This window comes from Meles meles, chromosome 17 (assembly GCF_922984935.1).
Source record: "Meles meles chromosome 17, mMelMel3.1 paternal haplotype, whole genome shotgun sequence".
NCBI classification, from domain to species: Eukaryota; Metazoa; Chordata; class Mammalia; order Carnivora; family Mustelidae; genus Meles; species Meles meles.
In genome coordinates this window covers 38,553,415-38,572,378 of record NC_060082.1, presented here as the reverse complement: position 1 = coordinate 38,572,378, position 18,964 = coordinate 38,553,415, and the positions used below count along the sequence as shown (strand labels likewise).

At 47.6% G+C, this 18,964-nt stretch overlaps 1 protein-coding gene across 12 annotated transcripts in view; it reads left to right on the top strand.

Annotated features, from left to right (window-relative positions):
• Window positions 1-15,982, top strand: part of NVL (nuclear VCP like) — a 104,432-nt gene extending 88,450 nt beyond the window's left edge. For 9 of the 12 annotated variants that reach the window (XM_045982534.1, XM_045982529.1, XM_045982528.1 and 6 more), the window contains 4 exons: window positions 1,618-1,694; window positions 4,347-4,435; window positions 7,007-7,077; window positions 15,687-15,982. In XM_045982534.1, the coding sequence (XP_045838490.1) occupies window positions 1,618-1,694; window positions 4,347-4,435; window positions 7,007-7,077; window positions 15,687-15,731 (282 nt within the window). In that variant the 3' untranslated portion in view covers window positions 15,732-15,982. Of the gene's footprint in view, window positions 1-1,617; window positions 1,695-4,346; window positions 4,436-7,006; window positions 7,078-15,686 lie in introns of those variants that run through there. The other 3 variants (XR_006815526.1, XR_006815524.1, XR_006815525.1) reach the window with 2 other exon arrangements.
• The last annotated feature ends 2,982 nt before the right edge of the window (window positions 15,983-18,964 follow it).

Here is an 18,964-nt window from a genome sequence, read left to right as displayed (position 1 = left end):
CCAGCTCGAGGCGCCCACCATACTGATGCGAAATACCTAACCTTGAAGTTTAAGAGCCCTTTGACTCACTCACTTTCTCTGTGTTTCTTCAGCTGTTTCCTAAAGTGATACTTATTACAAAGGAAGGAGTGTATGCAATATATGTGTACATTATAAAAAAGAATAATAAAGCAAAAACTCACAGACCTGCCATTTATCTTGGTCATGATTTTAAGTCACTAAAATGTCATTACATCTGTAGCGTTAAGTATATGCCTATAAGTTGCTGGAATTCCAAGCATGTCCTGATGTCTGTCCTTTCTGGCATCTGTTGGTATATGAGCCATTGGGGAGGTGGCACCAACGCCTGGATCGAGTTGCAGACAAGGGCTGGGAACACACAGAGCCCAGAGGGTGTGTGCATCCTCCCCTGGTCAAGTTCACGGTTCTTCCCGTCTCACCTGCCAGCCTTGCACCGAAGTACTTGCTGTATTCAGTTGGCCAGAGGAAGTGTTTTTTCCCTTTAGAAAGGTTGAAGTGGTGGTTTCTGTTCTTGCTGCGACTGCACAGATTCTCAGCTCCACAAGATCAGTCAGCCATTTGCCTTTAGCTTTCTGAATATTGGAGTCCGATTCTTAACCTTGTTTCTCAAAATTGGAATTTTTTTTTTTAAAGATTTTATTTATTTATTTGACAGACAGAGATCACAAGTAGGCAGAGAGGCAGGCAGAGAAGAGAGGGGGAAGCAGGCTCCCCGCCGAGCAGAGAGCCCAATGCGGGGCTCGATCCCAGGACCCTGAGACCATGACCTGAGCCGAAGGCAGAGGCTTAACCCACTGAGCCACCCAGGCGCCCCTGGAATTTTTTTTTTTAAAAGATTTTATTTATGGGGTGCCTGGGTGGCTCAGTGGGTTAAAGCCTCTGCCTTTGGCTCAGGTCATGATCTCAGGGTCCTGGGATCGAGCCCCACGTCGGGCTCTCTGCTCGGCAGGGAGCCTGCTTCCTCCTCTCTCTCTGCCTGCCTCTCTGCCTAGTTGTGATTTCTCTCTATCAAATAAATAAAAAATAAATAAAACTTTAAAAAATGGAGTCCGATTCTTAACCTTGTTTCTCAAAATTGGAATTTTTTTTTAAAAAGATTTTATTTATGGGGTGCCTGGGTGTCTCAGTGGGTTAAAGCCTCTGCCTTCGGCTCAGGTCATGATCTCGGGGTCCTGGGATCGAGCCCCGCTTCAGGCTCTCTGCTCAGCAGGGAGCCTGCTTCTTCCTCCCTCTCTGCCTGCTTGTGATCTTTGTCTGTCAAATAAATAAAATAAAAAAGATCTTATTTAATTTATTTATTTGACGGATATCACAAGTAGGCAGAGAGAGGGGGAAGCAGGCTCCCCGCTGAGCAGAGAGCCCAATGTGGGGCTCGATCCCAGAACCCTGGGATCATGCCTCGAGCTGAAGGCAGAGGCTCTATCCACTGAGCCACCCAGACGCCCCTCAAAATTGGGAATTTATAGAAATCTCACAACACTGGTCTAGGAATCAAAGATAATTCATTTAGTCAAGCGGTCATTACTCTTCATGAAGAACCTGTTCTGTGAAAAAGCCCAGATTAAGTCTCCATGAAAACTGATTTTTCTCTCTTAGAATGGCACCAGACCACCCCTGGGTGCAGACGTGAGTTTGGAAGCCCTCGCTGCTGACCTGCGATGTGATTGCTACTCGTGAGTACCTCGATCTCAAGTCCTGATCTCTCGATCTTGTGGGCAGGATGGGGGATAGCGGTCCTGTGGGGAGGGTTGAGTTTGGTGCCCTGTCGAGTGCCCAAGGTGGTCAGTGGCTGGCTTGGGCCTGGCTCTTCCTTCTGAGAGCCCCATCTTGGGCTCTGAAGAGCTCTGGCGCTGGGGCACGTGCTCCCACGTCGACTCTTGGTTCCCAGCTTCCCTGACTGCTGTGGCTGCCTTCGCCAGTTGTCCATCCCTTCTTCCAGAAGACCTGAACAGACATTTCAGTGTTCCTGCTTCAGCCCTGAAGAGGGTCATCTGTGAGCGTTTTGTTCTCCGCGGCTCAGAACGCATTTTCACAGCACACCTGCTAACCTGCACAACCCATAGTGATAGCCAGAAATCAGGCATTTCTGCCTGCAGCACATGTGTTTGTGTGGTCATGGTTTTTGTTATTTTCTTTACGTTCAGTAAGGGTGTTAACTGTCCCATTTTGGGCACACAGAGAAGAAAACGAAACTCACATTTCACTAACAGGGAGATGTCTGCCTCTCTGGCTTTGAAAGCCTTATTGCTTGGTTGTCCTTGATATACTTGGTGCTCATGATATTCCTCTGGGTCAGAGCCAAATAATGTGCTTTCCAAAGCCAATGAGTAAGGTGATGTTTTCTTTCTTTCTTTCTCTCTCTTTTTAAATTAATTTATTTCAGGGGCGCCTGGGTGGCTCAGCGGGTTAAAGCCTCTGCCTTCGGCTCAGGTCATGATCCCAGGGTCCTGGGATCGAGCCCCACATCGGGCTCTCTGCTCAGCAGGGAGCCTGCTTCCCTTCCTCTCTCTCTCTCTCTGCCTGCCTCTCTGCCTACTTGTGATCTCTGTCTACCAAGTAAATAAATAAAAAAAAAAAACTTTAAATTAATTTATTTCAGTGAGAGAAAGAAAGAGCGTGTGATGGGGAAGAGGGGCAGAGGGAGAGAGAATCTCAAGCAGACTCCACACTTAGTGCAGAGCCTGACATGGGCTCGATCCCACAACTCTGAGACTGTCACCTGAGCTGAAACCAAGAGTCCAACGCTCAGCCAACTGTGCCTCCCAGATGCCCCGAGACAACATTTTCATGTTGGAGACATTCAGACTCGGTTACTCCACAGTGTAAACTTACATCCCAACAGCCAGACCGACAGGGGACCATATTGGCATCTGGTTAACATCCATTCTAGTCGAAGACCTTCATTTCTTGTAAAGAGGATTACAGTGGAAACCACACGGATCATTCTCAGGGAGTGTGGTCAGGATGCATCATTTTATCTTGTTTCTTCACGTATGAGCATCAGGGCCATAACCCTCTTCTCTGTCCAGCTATCTTGGCTCAGGCGTGAAGGCAGGGATTGTCTTGATGACAGGACACACTCGGAATCACAGGTGGTGGTGGTCAGCAGAAGCCCCTCCCTCCCTCTAAGGACAGTGCATTCCTCCCCGTACTTCCATTGGGATCAAACTCATACAACTACATGAACTTACTATTATGTGGCGGGGGATGGCTTACGTGAGTAGTTTACAGCTTTAAGAGCTAAAACACAAAGGCAGTTTAATGGCAGAACTTACCCTGGGCCACATGTTCTGGATTCTTCAGAGGAGGGCGCAGGTTTACAAAGGGATCAGGGGTAACATGGGATATCTAACCACAGAAACATTGCATTTAGCTAATAATTTAAGCTCTGTGGGCATTTAATGTTTTACATTGTGTGGATGGGCAACATTATATACATGAAGTAAATTTTAATGTCTAGAAATGAGGTTTTTATCCCTAGGTCCAAACTCTCTCCCAAAGAGCTGCAGGATTCTGTTGAAGATGTGATGTAGTGAAATGCCAGTGAGCAGTGCTGCTCGTTGAACTCAGGAACTGTGCTGAGGCAGCATAGTATTGCACGAAGTAATTAGAGGCTTGTTAGCTGTCCTGCTTTAATTCATTTATGACAGGTCCACTCAGCTCGGACTTGAGTCAGGACATTAAAGACTTGCTAGCCTTTGTGCTTCCCCCTTTTGAAGTAGTTGCTATAAATGACTCTTGTGTAAGCTTACTCTAGGCGGTAGGTCGCATGTGGACAGGCAGCACACTGGCAGCACAGGCCCTGTGGATGGAGATTTTATGGTGAATGTGTAACTTTCTGTCAACTGGGCTAGTCATGTAGACTTTTTACGTTAACTTCAGTATCTATAGCTGTTAGCACAGGAATGTTTATGATTCCTTGCATTGTTTTCATCATAATTATCCTTCTTCTAAAAGCTAGAAATAGGGGCGCCTGGGTGGCTCAGCGGGTTGAAGCCTCTGCCTTCAGCTCGGGTCGTGATCCCAGGGTCCTGGGATCGAGCCCCGCGTCGGGCTCTCTGCTTAGCGGGGAGCCTGCTTCCTCCTCTCTCTCTCTCTGCCTGCCTCTCTGCCTACTTGTAATCTCTATCTGTCAAATAAATAAATCTTTAAAAAAAAAATAAAATAAAAGCTAGAAATATTTGAAGTGAAATTGAAAAGCTCTTTTCCTGCTGACCCTAGTGGTCAGTCTGTTCCTCAGCTATGTGATTTGTGACTGGAAACTGCGGTCAGGCTCCATTCTTTGCGCTGTCGTAGAATAACTGAGAACAGGTCTTCTCCTGCAGGGGTGCAGATCTCTCTGCTTTGGTTCGGGAAGCGTCTGTCTGCGCCCTGAGACAGGAAATGACAAGACCGAAGGGTGGAGGTGAGACAGGTACGGTGCTTTCTGGAATGTCTCTGTTCCCTGTTGTTGTCACTCTAGACACCTCACACCACTGCTGACCCGCAAAGTGACCGTTGTCTCGTGTCTGTGATGTGAAAGCTGATATGTCTTCACCTCACGTGGTGTCTGGCAGCCATCTAGTGGCTTCTCAGCCTCTTCTCCGCCCCCCCCCACCCCCCGCAGAGCCCACGCGTCTGTTTTTATTCCCACTGGGTTTCTCTGTCTCCCTCTTCCTTCTGCCTTTGGCTCCTGAGAATCCAGGGTGAACTTTGGTTTAGTTCCCAGCGGCACCTGTGCCGCCGAGATCTGTCAGCAGACATCCCTTCATGATGAGGTCCCCGTGTTTTCGTTATGATTCAGTTATGCAGATCGCTTTTATTATAAGCTATTTTAGATTCCTCTTGGAGGATGTAAGTGATGAATCACTAAATGCTACTCCTGAATCCAACATTATACTTTATGTTAACTAGAATTTAAATAAAAATTTGAAGATGTAGGGGCGCCTAGGTGGCTCAGCAGGTTAAGCCTCTGCCTTTGGCTCAGGTCATGATCTCAGGGTCCTGGGATTGAGCCCCGCATCGGGCTCTCTGCTCAGCAGGGAACCTGCTTCCTCCCCCCACCCCACCTGTCTCTCTGCCTGCTTGTGCGCTCTCTCTCTGTCAAATAAATAAGTAAAATCTTTAAAAAAAAAAAAAAAATTGGAGATTAAAAAAAAAGAAAAGACCACTGGACTTAGAAGCAGAAAAAAAAAAATACAAGTTGCCATGGCATTCAGATTATATTACATGATTTAAAAAAAAAAAAAAAAAAAAAGTTCACCCATGGAGAGCTTTATAATTCTGCATTAAAGTTAAGAATTAAAATAAAATAGGGGCGCCTGGGTGGCTCAGTGGGTTAAAGTCTCTGCCTTCGGCTCGGGTCATGATCCCAGGGTCCTGGGATCGAGCCCCACATCGGGCTCTGCTCCGCAGGGAGCCTGCTTCCTCCTCTCTCTCTGCCTGCCTCTCTGCCTAGTTGTGATTTCTCTCTGTCAAATAAATAAAATATTTAAAAAAAAAAAGAATAAAAATAAAATAATATAAATAAAAATTTTAAAAGTTTTTTTTTTTAACAAAATTTAAAAATCCTCTTGGAAGTAACAGATAAAATTCTCAAACCTAGACTATCTTGTAAGAAACGTTGTGTAAGTTTGCTACTTGAGAGCAGAGTCTGATGGTGTTTTGAGATATTTGGACCTCTCTACGCATGTTGGCTGTTTGGATGTTCATTTATAATCATGCAGCAAATTTTGACATCTGTGCTCTGCTACAGTTTGCATTTCTAGTTATCTGTCCTCTAGGGACTTAGCATTGATATCTTCCTCACCAAAATCCTTATGCTATTCACCTTCCACTTGACATGTTTAACTACACATTTTATTTTATTTTATTTTTTTTAGGTAAATATGGCATCCTAATATTTGTATAGATAGTTCAGTTTTAATCATCATCATGTAAGCTGTTTCAGGAACATTCAAAACCAAGTCTTGTTCAAAATGTAGTTATTTGATTTCCCTTACTTACATAATGGCACAACCTTATGAAGAAGGAGAGCCCCTTCTGATCCAGTGTTGGGATAGTATCTCTGATTCTAATATATATTATGATATAACGCTGTACCATCTACTGATGCATATGCACTCTTAAATAGCTATAGAATATTACTTTCCTCTCCCAGTTAAATTATTTGTATTATCTTAAAAAGGAACAATTTTGGCTCTTCTTCATCAAACATTGTCATTAAGTTAATGCGTAAACAGTGCAAAGAGGGGCCTTCAAAGGGTGATAGTTTAAGAGTGATCGTCTCTCTGGGGTGTCCTGCATTGAAACCTCGTAAGCATGGGGAGATGTTGGTTAGCGGATAAGACTTCCTGCCATAAGATGAACACATTCCGGGGATCAGATGTATTGCATGAGGTCTATAATTAACAATAAGGATTATATACTTGAAAGATAGATCTTAGAAAGGTAGATCTTAGATCTTGAAAGAGTAGATCTTAGAAGTTAGACACGCACACACACAATCGTGTGAGGGATGTAGGTGCCAGCTAACATTTGTGATGATCACTTTACAGCAACGTCTGAAATTGTCACGATAGTCACACACCTTAAACTTCCATGTTATATGCCAGTGATCTCTCATTAAAGGGGACGACGGGTAATGAAAACAGGGACTCTCTAAAGGTGAACAAAGTACTTTTTTATATAATTTGTCCCAAAGTAAACTGTTTCGATTGCTGGAGGGAAATAATTTACACTACAATGGACACTGATATAAAACTTAAGCATTTATTTAAAATTAAATATGGTTAGGTGTGTGTAAATTAAATGAAATTGAAAATATGTCCCAAAACATCTGATAAGCAGGGTGTCCCGGTCTTGACTGTCATTCAGAACAGACCCAGTGTCATCACTATCTCTTCCCTGTTCCCTCCACCTCTTGCAAGTCAGTGTCTCAGGAGAATCTACCTGTCAGTTGCTGTTAGGGCCCTCCACCCAGATGTGTCTGTGATTTGCTCCCCAGGTGAACTCAAGGTCAGCCAGAAGCACTTTGAAGAAGCTTTCAAGAAAGTGAAATCTTCTATATCAAAAAAGGTAAGAAATGCTCTTAACATGTGTAGAGAAGAACTAGAATGGAGACCAGTAGATTGTGAACTTACAGAAACAAGGAAAATAATTGTCTTTATGGGAGCATTCTTGAGACTGGAGTTTTGGGTGTTTCTTGAAAGACTGAAGCCAGAGAGAGGGTGACACGTGTGGGTCTTTCCACTGTCTGATGATTTTTAGTCTCTTTGGTTCACATGTCCCCTGACCTGCCCACACATTTCAGGCAGGTACAGATGTCCTCCCGGTAAGGTCAGAGAAGGGTTAAACACACGGTCCGCTTTTCTATTCATACAACGCCAGATAGCGAGTGTTTGCTTCTTACAGCGCAGAGGAAGTCTGTTGGTGGTAACAAGGACGGCCAATGCCACACACAGCTGCGGGGGTGTGTCCAGCCCTCTGAAACGCCTGACTTGGGCACCGCTGTGATAAATTTGTTCACCTGGCTGACTTGTTTTGGGGCTCCTGAAAATGTAATGCGCCTTAGCCGCGAGAACCTGCTTCCTGATGGACTAAAACTCCCTTTAAATCATTAGTCATTTATTACCCCAGGTCTAGGATTTCTGACGATAATTACTGATTGAAAACCTTCGAGTCAAAGTCCAAGGAGTTATGGGAGGTGGGCTGCCCTGTTTGGTGTCTCAAGATTTGCTCTGAACCTTCTAAGTGAGGTGACTGCTGTACCACTTTTATTTTTTTTTTTTTTAAGATTTTATTTTTAGTTAATCTCTGTTCCCAACACGGGGTTCGAACTCACAACGCCAAGATAAGAATCGCAAGCTGTACTGACTGAGCCAGCCAGGCGCCCTCCTACCCTATCACTGCTAACTACAGGAGCTGGTTAACTGGTTGGGGCTGGTGGTGGCTCTGATTCGGTCCTCGAAGAGTCTGCTCTATCCAGACTCAGTTCTCCGCCGTAGCTGGAAGCAGTGGTCTGCCTTTACCTCTCAGGTACTTTTGTATCCCAGAGGAAACAGGTCTGTTCTGCTGAGCATCTTCAAATAAAACCCAGTCTTGCAGGGCGCCTGGGTGGCTCAGTAGGTTAAAGCCTCTGCCTTCGGCTCAGGTCATGATCTTAGGGTCCTGGGATTGAGCCCCGCATCAGGGTCTCTGCTCAGCAGGGAGCCTGCTTCCCTTCCTCTCTCTCTGCCTGCCTCTCTGCCTACTTGTGATTTCTGTCAAATAAATAAATAAAAATCTTTTTTTAAAATTTAGAAAATTAAAAAAAAAACAGTCTTACTAATTAAAATCGGTAATAGTTTGGCAGACTGGTGCTCCTCGTTTTGATCGACAAGAGATTCGTGATGTTAGTGTCCTCCGGAAGGTTCGTCATCGAAAACATGGTTTTAGTTGAAATTGTTCCTCACCTGCAGCTGGAGTCCCGGGCTTGTCAGGACTGAGAGGATGTGTGGTGCTTAGTAGAAATGTGTCCACATGGTAGTGCAGACACACAGTTGTTTGTTTGTTTTTTTAAGATTTTATTTATTTATTCATGAGAGACAGAGAGAGGCAGAGGGAGAAGCAGGCTCCCCACTGAGCAGGGAGCCTGATGTGGGACTCAATCCGGAGACTGCAGGATCATGACCTGAGCCAAAGGCAGACGCTTAACCATCTGAGCTACCCAAGCACCCGCACACACACAGTTCTGTAATCTCCATCAGTGTCTAGAACATTCCATCCCTTCCGAAGTTCCTTGTGGCCCCTCTGTGGCCAGTGCTGGCAGCACTGCCCATGATCGCAGGTCTGACCCATCTGTGGGCTGCATCCCCACAGAAGCCCATGGCGTGAGCTCCCTGGTCCGGCTGCTCTGCTCAGTGGAGGCGTCTGGGTTCCATCCCTGTTATGTGTGGTCCATTTCCACCTGAGCAGTTTTCCAGGATAAGAATATAGCATGGCTTCTGGGGCGCCTGGGTGGCTCAGTGGGTTAAAGCCTCTGCCTTCGGCTCGGGTCATGATCCCAGGGTCCTGGGATCGAGCCCTACATCGGGCTCTCTGCTCCTCGGAGATCCTGCTTCCTCCTCTCTCTGCCTCCCTGCCTACCTGTGATCTGTCTCTCTCTCTGTCAAATAAATAAGTAAAATTAAAAAAAAACAAAAACAAAAAAAAAGAATATAGCATGGCTCCTTCTCGTTTCCTCTGTTGGGGGACACTTGGTGCTGCTGGGGTATGTGTGGCTTTCATGAGTAATGTCTGTGTGAGAGTAGGGTTCTGGCTTACACTTCCCTCTGGTGTGCAGCTGGGGCGGCATGGCCAGGGCTCCAGACCCTTCCTTGAAGAGCGGCTGAGTCCCCCAGTGTCATAGTCCTCTCACGGCAGCATCCAGCAGCATAGGAACTAGTGTCTCGTGTGCTCTCCATGAGCATCTCCAAATGGCAGGACAGCCAGCAAAGTTTCACGTACCTGTGGGCCGTTTGAAGTTCTGCTGTCCTGTCCTCGTGCTTCGATCTTAAACACTAGACTTGTATCTCTTCTTGCTATAAACTTGCACAGATTCTTAGCTTATTCAGATGTGCACGCGGAGGATATTCTCTCCAAATCTCACTTTCTGCTGCTCACTTTCTGTCATCTAAAAGCACATTCTGGAGAGCAGGATCCTTGAATCCAAACGGAGGCCAACCTGGCTCCTGTGTGTATGGCTTGTGCGTCCTGTCAGGAGAAATCTTGGCAATTTCAAGTTCACAAAGATTCATCATCTTTGCTTTTTTCTAGACATGTCATACTATTTAGCTTTTACATTGGAGCCTTGTGATCCATCTCAAATTAATATTTTAGTTTGATGGGAAGGGAGGTGGGGGTCATGGTTCCCTGTTTCCATGTGACTCCTACTTGCTGTGATTCTGTTGAGAAGACTTTCCTATGGAGTCACCACCCCCTCTCTGAAAACCAGTTGTTCATAGAGGCGTGGATCCGTTTCTGGGCTATGACTACGTCTGTCTTAATGCCACAGTATCTTTTTTGCCACTGTCTTGATGACCACAGATCTGTAAGTCATAGGATCAGGTATAAGCTCTCCAAATTTGTCCTCTTTGTCTCCCCTCAATTTTTTAAATTATCTTAAACCCTTTAATGTCCATATAAAGTTTATAATCAGCTTATCGATTCCTACACAAGAAGCCTGCTGGGATTTGGAATTGAACTGAATCTAGATCAGTTGTGAGAACGGCTCTTGAAAGTTTTTCACTTCATGAACTTTGTACATCTGTCCATTTAATTAGATTCGTTTAATTTCTCTTAGATAAATTTATTCACTTTTTAATTCATTTCACTTCTTAGATCCACAGGATTTACCCAGTAATGTGAGTTTTCATGGTAAATATCTTACCGTCTTTCATCAAATTTATTCCCAAGTGATTTATACTTTTTTATGTTATTTGTGGATTTTTTTACATCTTGTTTTCTAACTGTTGCTAATATATAGAAGTTCATTTAGTTTTATCTGTTGACCTTGGATAGCTCATTTACCACTCTTTTTATCTCCAAAAAGATCAGTTTTCTAGAAACTGCTGTATTTTGAAAAGTTCCCATGTTTTTGCTTGAGTGACTTTATCAAGAGGCTACAAATGTGGGCACCTGGGTGGCTCAGTGGGTTAAGCCGCTGCCTTCGGCTCAGGTCATAATCTCGGGGTCCTGGGATCGAGTCCCACATTGGGCTCTCTGCTCAGGAGGGAGCCTGCTTCCCTCTCTCTCTCTCTCTCTCTGCCTGCCTCTCTATCTACTTGTGACCTCTCTCTGTCAAATAAATAAAATCTTTAAAAAAAAAAAAAAGAGGCTACAAATGTGTCATACAAAGTTCAAAAATCACTTGACCTGATTTCTAAATTTGGCTATGTTTTCATCCAAGCAGCTAGGACAATTAAGGATTAAGCCTTCACTTTATCTCCTTTGCATACTTTTGCAGGTGAATTTGACACCAATGTATATTGTTTTTTTGGGGGTGGGGGTTCTCGGATCCTTCTTATTCCTTTTTTCCTGATCCTTCCCAGTTGAGAACTGTGGTAAAGAACCTCTTCCTTCTGGTTGAGGATAGTGCAGTTGAAATTAGAGGCACAGGCAGGGTTGAAAGGTGTGGCGTTCCCTGTGGCACTTTTCTGGATGTGAATCTGAGCGGCTCATCGATAATCCACTTCTTTATGCTTTTATAATTAGGGCTCTTTTAGTTGTAAAGGACAGAAACCCAACTCCAACTCATGTGAGTAGGGGAAAACAGAGTTCTTTGAAGGCACCTGGGTGGCTCAGTTGGTTAAGCATCTGCCTTCGTCTCAGGTCATGATCCCAGGGTCCTGAGATCAAAGCCCCACTTCTGGCTCCCTGCTCGGCAGGGAGCCTGCTTCTCCCTTTGTCTCTCCCCCTCCTGATGCCCATGTGCTCACGTGATGTCTCTCTCTCAAATAAATAAAATAAAATGATGCATCTTGAGTTTAAAAAACAACAGCATGGGACGCCTGGGTGGCTCAGTTGGTTAAGCAGCTGCCTTCGGCTCAGGTCATGATCCCAGTGTCCTGGGATCGAGTCCCACATCGGGCTCCTTGCTCGGCGGGGAGCCTGCTTCTCCCTCTGCCTCTGCCTGCCACTCTGTCTGCTTGTGCTCACTCTCGCTCCTCTCTCTCTCTGACAAATAAATAAAATCTTAAAAAAAACAACAACAGTTCATTGTTCCACTTAACAAGGATCTTGAGAGCACAGATGGCTCTAGGCATGCTGGCTGCCGAATCTCATTGCTTCCCTTCCTGGGGGAAAGTGGGTGCCCGCAGGTCCAGACACCTCCCAGCAAGATAGTTCCCCACAGGCTCTGCCGGGAGAGTCTCAGGAAACCCTGGGGTCAGTCCCGCCCAGGTTAGGATCCCGTGCCAGAACCAGTCATTGTGGCCAATTAGGAAATTAGATGCTCTGGCCAGGCTGGGCTGTGAGGGGCCGCGGAGTTTGTTCACGCCTTCAAGGCCTAGAATGAAAATCTGTAAATAAGATGCTGGTGACTGCGGTTAACTGACGTGGTAGTGGTGGGATTGGGGTTTGGAGTCTTCCTGCTGAAAGAGAATCACTAGATTTTGTTTATAGAGCAGGGAACACACATTTTAACCTCTCGGACCTACTTACCGAAATGGCAGTTGCTTTGAAGTGAGTTAACATGGGTTTAATGAGATGTCTAAGAGGACAGAAGTCCTGTCCTGAGGTCTGCAGAGCGGGCCTTCATAGTTCTCAAATACTCAGCACATTCTTCGCTTAGAGACCCAGTGCAGAAATGTGTCACCTGGCCCAGTAAACCGTTGGTAACTGGTTGAGGGTGGTGCTGTCAGCAGTGAGCAGATGGTCCTCTCCGGCTGTCCGTCCTCACCAGCTGTCCGTCCTCGCCGGCTCTCACTCGGGCAGGGCGAGGCCCTTGGGCTCCACTGAAGATACCTGCGGGTCCTCACTGCTATGAGTGGCTGCGCCCTGTTTGGTCCCAGGAGGACCTGACAGGCTGCAATCTGTGAGGACAGATCCTGACCCAAACGGCAGGGCCCTCCACCAGCAGCTTCTCCAAATCCAGAGGCGAGCGTCCCTGCTGCGTGTGCATCACAGAGCAGCGTCGTTCCCTGTGCCGGTGTCCCTGCGCACCGGAAACCTGAGGCCCCCCAGCTGCTGTCCACGTTGAGACGTTGAGGTTACTTTCCCAGATATTTATTATCTCCCGGTACAGTCTCTGCACGCTGCTCGCTCTGGCATCGTTCTGTCGTCAGGAAGGAAACCTCACTCAGACGGACAAGCCGGATTTTGTTCTTTACTTCCTCTGTTAAACCACCCCAGAGCAACCCTCCTGTTTAAACCACCCCAGAGCAACCCTCCTGTTTATTTGCTCACTGGCGGCATGTTTTTCACACCCGCTGCCCGCAGCTCTTCCTTTCTCTTCTCCACATTTCATTCCCAGATTATCTTCATTTCCTAGATTATTTCCACCCCATGGACACTCCCAGGAGAACAGCTCCTCAAGTCAGAGTTTCCAGCTGTGTTTTAATGGGTTACCTACGAGCCTACTTTTTACGCGTGTCGAGTTCCTGCTGTATGCATGCCAGGCGCTGTGCTGGACTCACAGAAAAATTTCAGGGGACAGGCTACTACACATAGAACACGTATTGACCTGGGCACTCGATCCTGTCGGTGTTAGAACGCGGCTTCCGTCTACAGCCATACCACCCTGAACGCGCCCCATCTCGCTGATCTCAGAAGCTAAGCAGGGTCGGGCCTGGTTAGTACTTGGATGGGAGAACATGGCTTCCATGTAGCAAAGCTGCTACATGGAAGGGACCAACTACATGACAAAGGCAGTGTGACTGCTTTTACTAAAAACATCCACACCTGTCACGCCAGACGTTGTCGAAGACTCCGCGGATGTCCTAGTGAGACTTAGTACTAGTGTAGTCTTCATGTTTTGGGTGATCGAAAATCTCTAAATATTTGATTTCTGAAAAACTTAGCAAATAAGCTATAGCTTCCCTTTGGAAAATAGGCATTGTATGAATTTTGAATAAATATTAAATAAAGCAGATGATCAAGCTGATTATTAATTTGATCTTTTAAAAATAAGGCAGGACATCAAGGTGAAGCCCCACATTCCCACGGGTCCTCATGAAATAATTACTTACAAAACTAGTAACAGTTTGCGGGGAGAGACTGGCTTCCCTTGGGGCTTTTTATCCTTTTTGAACTTTGCACTATATGAAGGTCTTACCTAGTCAAAAAAAGTGAATATTGAGGGGCACGCAGCTGGCCCAATCGGTGGAGCGTGTGACTCGATGTTTGGGCTGTGGGTTCCAGCCCCACGCTGGGTGTAGAGATTATTTAAAAAACAAAAGTTTTTTTAAAATTAAAAACTAAACAGGTGCCTGGGTGGCTCAGTCGTTAAGCGTCTGTCTTCGGCTCAGGTCATTGATCCCAAGTCCTGGGATCAAGGCCCACGTCGGGCTCCTTGCTTCTCCCTCTCCCACTCCCTCTGCTTGTGTTCCCTCTCTTGCTGTGTCTCTCTGTCAAATAAATATATAAAATCTTTTTTAAAAAAATAAAATTGAAAAAATAGTAATTTAAAAGTTCCAGAAGACCAAAATAGTAATAATAGTTATCTCTAGAAATGAGGATTAATTTTTTCTGATCTGCATTTTCTAATATTTTTGCAATAGATCTTATTTTATAATTTTAAAAGTTATTTTACTCTAAGAAAGGGATTGCTCAGGACACCTGTGTGGCTCATTGGGTTAAGCCTTTGCCTTTAGCTCAGGTCATGAGCTCAGGGTCCTGGGATTGATCCCACCGGGCTCTCTGCTCAGCAGGGAGCCAGCTTCCCCTTCTCCCTCTGCCTGCCTCTCTGCCTACTTATGATCTCTCTCTCTCTCTCTCTCTCTCTCTGTCAAATAAATAAAATCTTTTAAAAACAAAAAATGAAAGGAAGGAAGAAAGGGATTGCTCTAACCTAGTTATAATGTAGGGGTGCCTAAAATGTCTTCACTGTAGATTATTCGGCACAGAAAGTGATGTTTTACCCTATTTCAGAGTTAATTCATCATTTCACTAATTCCTACTTTATGTTCACCTTTGAAACTGTTTGACAGGTACTTGAAAAATCACTAAAACAAGTTACGTAGATTTTTTTTTTCCAATCCGTCTTTCAGACCGGAAGTGAACATTAAGTACAGTCCAGGAAATGGGTTTCCCTCATGAATGGGAAACGCCCTCTAGTCAGGGTCTGACTTCTCGCAGAGAGAACAAACAGAAGAGTTTGCCTTCTCTGTCTGACTCAGGATTGTGGCCAGGGTGAAAGCTAGTGGTCGTAAAGTCTCTTCTGAACACCAGACAGACCTCATATGTGAGGGACACACCTCATTGTGGCCACTTTGTGCGAGTGTCTCGGCATCTGCCGGACGTCAGGAACGCGGCTGTGCCTCTGGCGCGGGGCCCCGGGCTGGTCAGCACGTGCCGTGCTAAGGCCGTTTGTTGCTGTTTGAAATCATTTAAATGGCTCTACTCCATGGTCTTTTTTTTTTTTTTTCTTTCCTCCCTGGTCTTCTAAATTCTTGCTTAATTTGTTCTGGGGACCAGACGGGGCAACTGAAAGTTACTGTGGAAAACCAAGCAGACTGCAGCAGCAGGAAAACTGCAGCAGCAGGAAAACTGCAGGAAGACCAAGCTGGGAGTGGGGGCGGCTAAAAACACTGATCTGTTTTCCAAAAGCCTCAGTAACTAAAACGCCGTGATAGTGGGCCCTGACCTGACCCTAATACATAAGTTCTACAAACAGTCCATCGTGCTGGTCCCCACACCACTGACAGAAAGACAGGCACTGATGTGGGGGCAGTGGGGGCACCTCCAGGTGCCCCGGCAGGCTGGGCACACTTCACAGCACACAGAGCTGTCTGTTCTTCATCCGTCTTCCTGCAGAGACACTTGTCCCGCTAGCTTAGAGCCCATCCTGAGGGGTTCCTTACAAAGTCACGGCCTCCCTGAACACCTTACCTCCAGTCACGGTTACTGTGCGGTCGTTGGGGTGGGATGTCAGCGTGCGCATCTGGGGGACACACATCGGCCCCTGTCATGCTCACGAGCTCTGTGTCTGTTTTGTCCCCTGTTCTCAGGACCAGGTGATGTATGAAGCTCTGCAGCGGTCCCTCAGCCGGTGACCCCAGCGGCAGCGCACCCCAGAGCAGGTCAGTGCGTCCAGCCGGCCGAGCTGCCCGCTTGTCACCTGACGCAGAGGATGTCCCTTGTGAGCGTGTTACTCCCGGAGTGATGTTGCTGGTTGGAGCCAAAGACTTTCTGTCTGGCTAGCTGGGCGCCGGAACACCCTCCCTTCTGTTTAACAACAAGAAAGACGTTTAACTGTTGAACTAAAATAATTGATGACTTTTTTTAAATAAAATTTTGAAAACAGTCTCGAGTGTACTTCAGAAGAGTTGCGATCACAGTAAAAAGAACTTTCCCCTAAGCCATCTGAGTGTAAGTTGCCTGCTTGAGGCTCTGTCACCCCCAAACACCATGATGTACGTCACCCGCACCCCAGGCTCCCCCGATAGCCAGCCGTCACACTCAGGAAACCACCTGTGAGACGTGGCCATCCCATGGCCCCCCAGCTCTGCCAGACCTCTCTCTGCAGCTGCCCCAGGTCGTCCTTTTGACAGAAGGGCCAGGAGTGAGCTGTTCATTCTGTTCCTGTTTCGCTCCCATTGCTTCAAAGTTGGAGCACTTCCCGTCTCCTGACTTCGGACTCTCTGGAAGCTTCTGGGCCAGTTACTTTGTAGAAAGCCATCAGCAGTTTGTCAGTGGCATCCTCATAGTACCACCCCAGTTATGCGACCGTGGTTATGTGACCGTGGCAGGACTTTCACGAAAGGTGCCATGTTCTCACTGCATCCTGTCTGGTGGTGCCGTCGGGGTTTGTCTCGCTCCTGACGTCCCTGTGATCCCGTGGGACGGTGGTCCTGCTGGGCTGCTCACACGCGGCTCTTCTGTGGAGGGCGGTGCTAAAAACCATGAGCGACTCCCTTCCTTGTGGAACATGCGATTCGGGTAGCCCTGGGTCTGGCCCGTTGGGAGCCCCTCCCGCGCCTGGGAAAAGTCCCTGCTGTGTTCGCTATCAACGCTCATTCCCCTGTGCTGCTTGCGGTGTGATGTGACACAGCAGACACGGGCACTTGCCTTGTCCTTCTGTTCCGCACTCCACCTCGCGCTAAGGAAATGTTTGTGCTACTTTGAAGAATAATCAGTGGGGGCGCTGGGTGACTCTCGGCTTCGGCTCAGGTCATGATCCCAGGGTCCTGGGATCAAGCCCCACATCATGCTCCCTGCTCAGTGGGGAGTCTGCTTCTCCCTCTCCCTGCCCCTGCTCGCTCTCTCTCTCTCTCTCTCTCTCAAATAAATAAAATCCCCCCTCCCCCGCCCAAAATGGAGAAGCTCCAACAGATGAAGTTTCCAGCAGAGATCATTAGCTTCTCTTCCCTCCGTCCCAGCACTTGCTCTTCCTCTGAGTCACCCACGCTCAAGCCTTGAAGGGTGTTCAGTTCTGAGCAGCGGTCAGGCCCCTGTGACACAGACGTGTTTCTGCAAGCTCCCCTTCCTTTGTCCTCAGGGGCTCGGCCTCGTGCTGCCATTACCTTTCCTTATTTACCGGGGCCTGCCGGTGGGCTCCCCGTTCCAGAGTCTCGCAGACACTGAAGCCAGGGCCGTCTTTCCAAAATGCTACTTAATGACATGGAGACAGAGGGTCGGGTCCTTCGGCCCTGACTGTGAGGTCCAGCCTCCATGAGGAAGAGCAAAGGGCTAAGACTCTGGACCTTGAGGAGTCTTGCAGGGCTGTGGGGGGCGGGGGATGCAGCCAGCAGAGACTGGACCCAACCCGTCTGCGCCACCGTGGGCCCCAGCGCTGACCCCTCATGGGCTTTCCTCCTCATGATCATGTGCTAACTCTTGAGCACGTTCACAGACATGCCATGCGTGAAGAAAAATGATCTTTGGGTGCACAGGTGCTAATAAACCCACAAATCTGGCCCACACACACTTTGCTGTGACCGACCTCCCCACCGGAGGCCCCTTTCCTCTGCGTGGCTCCCTCCAGCTGGACCTTAACCCCAGCAAAGCCTCGCCTCGAGCTCCTATTCAGCCTCTAGTCAGTTCTGGGGTTCGGCTCTCAGCCCGAACTCATTAGTCTAATTATACACGGACCTTCGTGCTGTGACATCAGCCCACCCTCAGCACCTGCCCTGTGTCCCCACCCCCACCCTGACTGATGTGCACTCATTCCAGGGAAGCTCATTGTTCTCCAAGCCTCAGCTGAGGAGCCCCCCAGCCCCTGGAGCACCTCCTGTGTCCCGACCCACCCAGCGCAGGGCATCCACTTCCTGAGAAGCTTTGCCCCGTCCCTCCCTCCGCTTGTGCGTGGGCCGAGTTTCGTGCTGACATGGCCGGTGGCGCCCACATGGGATCCGCCCCAAGCGCGAGACCCACAGACTCCACAGGGCGCCCAGACCCCACTTCCTGCCTCTGCAGCACTCGGAATAAGAACAAAGTAACTGTTGGGACGCCTGGGTGGCTCAGTTGGTTAAGTGGCTGCCTTTGGCTCAGGTCATGATCCCAGTGTCTTGGGATGGAGTCCCACATCGGGCTGCTTGCTGCACGGGGCGCCTGCTTCTGCCTCTGCCTGCCACTCCGCCTGCTTGTGCTCTCTCTCACACTCTAACAAATAAATAAATAAAATCTTTTTTTTTTTTAAGATTTTATTTATTTATTTGACAGAGAGAGAGATCACAAGTAGGCAGAGAGGCAGGCAGAGAGAGAGGAGGAAGCAGGCTCGCTGCGGAGCAGAGAACCCAATGTGGGGCTCGATCCCAGGACCCTGAGATCATGACCTGAGCTGAAGGCAGCGGCTTAATCCACTGAGCCACCCAGGCGCCCCATAAATAAATAAAATCTTAAAAAAAAAAAAAAAAAAGAACAAAGTAGCCGTTGAGTTGCATAGCCAATCTCTTCCGCACAGGAAGCCGTGTTAACACTGGGGAGGTCTGATGTTTCCACCAAGGTATCTACCCAGGTGGGACCCGGTAGCTCCAAAGAGGAGCCCGTGGGACTCTTGGGGGTGCGTCGTCTGCTGCTGGGTTATTGCTCAGAAGGACTCCCCAAAAAACACTTGTCCCTGGCTGAGCAGCCCGAGTGTGCCCAAGGCTCTCAGCAGACGCTGTTGCGAGAGTTGGGCCTGCACGAGCATTCTCTAAAACAGAAGATGATGTGTGTGTGCTTTACACCAAAATTCTAATTACCTTGTTTTGCGCAGACAGGCGCACCTGCTGTCCAACTCTGGCTGGCTGTGAGGGAGCCTGGTGAGCGGAGTGTGGGTTCTCTGGAGACTCCAGGAAATTTTGCT